The 4284-nt window shown below is 47.9% G+C and overlaps 1 protein-coding gene and 1 pseudogene across 1 annotated transcript; both read left to right on the top strand.

The window, feature by feature from the left end:
- Nucleotides 1-974: 974 nt before the first annotated feature.
- Nucleotides 975-1984, top strand: LOC125522365 (annotated as a pseudogene).
- Nucleotides 1985-3089: 1105 nt separating this feature from the next.
- Nucleotides 3090-4284, top strand: LOC125522923 (transcription factor IBH1-like 1). Its single transcript, XM_048687963.1, has one exon. It carries the CDS (start codon nt 3396-3398, stop codon nt 3924-3926), a length of 531 nt encoding a protein of 176 aa, XP_048543920.1. The 5' UTR covers nt 3090-3395; the 3' UTR covers nt 3927-4284.

Raw genomic sequence — 4284 nt, 5'->3', positions numbered from 1 at the left:
GTCGGCGTGTTGGACGCATTGCCGATCCTAATGCAAAACTGGGAGGACGGCAGGCGGGCGGCCGATCCAAACAGACAAAAAACGGATAAATGCGACGTCCGTTTGGGTCGCCCCATTGGAGTTGCTCTAAGCTGGCCAGGCAAATTTCATCGTAACTTGAGAGTCCTCTTTTCTTATTGGGGGCGATGGTATTCCAACAGTGCATGGCAAAACTGCAGTCCCAATGGATATCTCTTCCGTGTGCTCATTGCACAGCACGGACCTATCACAAACAGGAAGCAAGAAACAAAATAATTTACGCAGCGGCCAATGTCCCAGACATTTCGTTGTCAAGAATATGTGTGTGCGTCTTGTGTTTACCTCTCCCAAAGCTCCCGTGTCTCCAACTTTGAAGACCCATTTTTTTCTGGTGCTGGGGACCATGACACGGGAGCCAGCTCACTGATTATGTTTGTTATTATTATTATTTTCATCATCATGCGCTTGAGACTTTGGAAGATCTTGTGGGCATCTCGTATCATACTTGCCCATCTTGTATCCATGCACGCAACGACAACACACAATGATACTACACGTAGTAAACACACATGGAATGTGAGACGTTGAGATGTCAGTGTACCTGCAATGGTGGGCATGTGTTGTGATGTACTCTAACGTGCGTATATTGCAAAACTCTCTTTCAACTTTTCAATCCATTTTTGTTTGACCATGACACCCGCGAAGCCAGCTGATCACCAGTAATTACATTACCATCATGCGCTTGGGGGACCTTAAACAGGCAGAGTCTAGTAGTCTCAGACAACGCACCCCAGGAAACAACACAAGTTCTAGATCCCTGACCCCCCCCCTCGATCACCAGGGCAAGGAGTCAACCCTTACAACCATCGCCAAAACCTAACCGAGCTATTAAGCCGACCAGTTTGAAAAACACAATTCGACACAAAGAAGAAGGAAGCCGGATCTAGCACTGCAGAAAATGTTATTATCGACAACAACGGCAAAAATCGTTCATGCATGTGTGAGAAATTATGAATCAGCTACCGGTGATAGACTAGTCCTATTTAAGCAGGAGGAGCGCCCCTGTTTCTGGTACTAATTACTACAGCAAGTACATCTTGTGTCTGCCCAAGCAAAGAGAAGACATCTTACAAAAAGTCAAAAGAGAAGAGAAGCCATGCAAGGCCCTAGCACCAGCATCAAGTCCTTCAAGCAGGAGTTCCTCAAGAACCTCCTCCCAAGCCTCCAGCTCCAAGCACGCACGAGCACAACCTTCCGCGGCGCCACGAGCCTCCACGAGAGGAAGCGCGCCGTCAAGTCCTCCGTGGACGTCGCCATGGCGGCTGCGCATGGAGGCGGAGCGAGGTGGCCCAAGGCCATCTTGGCACCCGGCGTCCAGCGCGTGCAAGGTGCAGAGGTGTAGGAGGACCGTGAGGAGGTGCTGCCGCCGTAAGAGGTACTTGGGGAGATCAGGCTGCGCCGGTGGTGGCGACACTCCGGGGAGGCTGGTGAGCAGCAGGACCATGGCACTGAGGGAGGTGATACCGGGAGGCCGGAATTCCACCGTCGACGAGGCCACTCTGTTACGCGAGGCCATGGACTACGCCATGCACCTGCGCGCTCAGGTCGACGTGCTCCGCTGGCTCTCGGAAACCGTGCAAACATCTAGCTCCAGTGACTCTAACCGTGCACTGCCAAAGGAGGCATGATTAAGGTACCAGGTGGTGGCTTGTCAATGCTTCTGCGAACAGAAGGACAAGCTACGCACAACATATTGCCCCTTGTGAAAAGCGGTGAAAAATAACAGGATTTTATCTTGCTCTTGCGGAAGTTCCTATCAGTGTAGAGTGCTTGCGAGCAGCAGACTACACTCTTTGTTGATCAGCAGAGAGAAAAAGCTGCCCGGAATTATGTATGTACTGTAGCAAAACTTTGTGGTGTCAGTTGCAAATGAAGATATTAGAGTGTGTGAAAAGTTACTTATTTAGATCATGCGTGCATGTGCAGTTTAAATGTAAGGTCTGCTTTTGCATTAGTCAGGAAATCTGCAGAACCTGAAACAACTTGCAGTGCTCACTCATTTAAAGGAGAAGGCCACAAGTGCTCGTACATAGGCTCCAAATGAAGATCACTGTCTTGTCACTACGGAAACAAATGGTAAAATTCTAAAATCCAAAATTAATAAGTATGTAAATAACTGAGACCTGGCATATATATGCTGCGTATTACTGCAGTACACCCGGAACAGCTATATGGAAAACAGCTAGGAAATTAAGTCTAATAAAATTCACGGGCAAGGATGTAGCTAGTGACAGGAAATTGTACCAAAGCCTACTATAAAAATATTGCACACATATAAGGTCTTCTTTGTTTCATAGGATAGGAATCATAGTTTTAAACAGCGCGCTAAGCATCTTAGAGGCGGACCTCTTCAAATGCTATAGCGTGCTATAGCGCGCTATTTAAAATGTTTGTTTATTTGTTTGGACCAAAGTCTCTTAGCGCAAGACCTTTTGTAAACGCTATAGCGGGCTATTTAAAACAGTGATAGGAATAGAAAAAAAACAAAGAATAATAGATGTCATGCATCTCAATTCTTATAGGAAAAATGTCATTTGATTCACCGCTTTTGGAGTAGTGTCTACAAGATGTACTCTAACGTGCGTATATTGCAAAACTCTCTTTCAACTTTTCAATCCATTTTTGTTTGACCATGACACCCGCGAAGCCAGCTGATCACCAGTAATTACATTACCATCATGCGCTTGGGGGACCTTAAGCTTGTGGGCATCTCGCACCGTACTTGTCGGTTGTACATCCACGCGTAGCATAAGACAAAACATCATCATCAACATCATTATCATGGAAGAATATGAGCATGTCTAGCTGCGACATCAGGGCGATCGTAATTAAATGTAATGAGCATGTTAAAATTTGCCATACTTTTAAGCTTCAAGTCGCCGACATGCAGATCTTTTTTTTTTTGAATAAAAGAGGTTTTCCTCCGATTTTATTAACGAAACCAAAAACAGGCAGAGTCTAGTAGTCTCATACAACGCACCCCCCCCCCCCTCGATCACCAGGGCAAGGAGTCAACCCTTACAACCATCGCCAAAACCTAACCGAGCTATTAAACCGACCAGTTTGAAAAACACAATTCGACACAAAGAAGAAGGAAGCCGGATCTAGCACTGCAGAAAATGTTATTATCGACAACAACGGCAAAAATCGTTCATGCATGTGTGAGAAATTATGAATCAGCTACCGGTGATAGACTAGTCCTATTTAAGCAGGAGGAGCGCCCCTGTTTCTGGTACTAATTACTACAGCAAGTACATCTTGTGTCTGCCCATGCAAAGAGAAGACATCTTACAAAAAGTCAAAAGAGAAGAGAAGCCATGCAAGGCCCTAGCACCAGCATCAAGTCCTTCAAGCAGGAGTTCCTCAAGAACCTCCTCCCAAGCCTCCAGCTCCAAGCACGCACAAGCACAACCTTCTGCGGCGCCACGAGCCTCCACGAGAGGAAGCGCACCGTCAAGTCCTCCGTGGACGTCGCCATGGCGGCTGCGCATGGAGGCGGAGCGAGGTGGCCCAAGGCCATCTTGGCACCGGCGTCCAGCGCGTGCAAGGTGCAGAGGTGTAGGAGGACCGTGAGGAGGTGCTGCCGCCGTAAGAGGTGCTCGGGGAGATCAGGCCGCGCCGGTGGTGGCGACACTCCGGGGAGGCTGGTGAGCAGCAGGACCATGGCGCTGAGGGAGGTGATACCGGGAGGCTGGAACTCCACCATCGACGAGGCCACTCTGTTACGCGAGGCCATGGACTACGCCGTGCACCTGCGCTCTCAGGTCGATGTGCTCCGACGGCTCTCGGAAGCCGTGCAAACATCTAGCTCCAGTGATTCTGACCGTGCACTTAGAATGCAGCCATGATTAAGTACCAGGTGGTGGCTTTGCCAGTGCTTTTGCGTACAGAAACACTTGGTCTCCATGATGATCACGGAGACAGGGATATAGCTAGGCACTATATATTGCCAGGATTTTATCTTGTTCTTGCGGGAGGTCCAATCAGCGTATAGTGCTTGGGAGCTACTATAGTTAGTTGAGTGCAGAGACTACACTCTTTGTTGATCAGCATAGAGAAAAGGGAGCCCGGAATTATGTGCTGCAGTAAAACTTTGTGGTGTCCAATAAGTAGTATTTGAGTTTGTGAAAAGTTGCTTATTTGGATCATGATTGCATGTGTAGTTCGAACTGAAGATCTGTTGCTGCATTAGTCAGACAATCTACA

This window comes from Triticum urartu, chromosome 7 (assembly GCF_003073215.2).
Source record: "Triticum urartu cultivar G1812 chromosome 7, Tu2.1, whole genome shotgun sequence".
NCBI classification, from domain to species: domain Eukaryota; kingdom Viridiplantae; phylum Streptophyta; class Magnoliopsida; order Poales; family Poaceae; genus Triticum; species Triticum urartu.
Note: the sequence above shows the minus strand (reverse complement) of the source record. Positions and strands in the feature narration are given on the sequence as shown.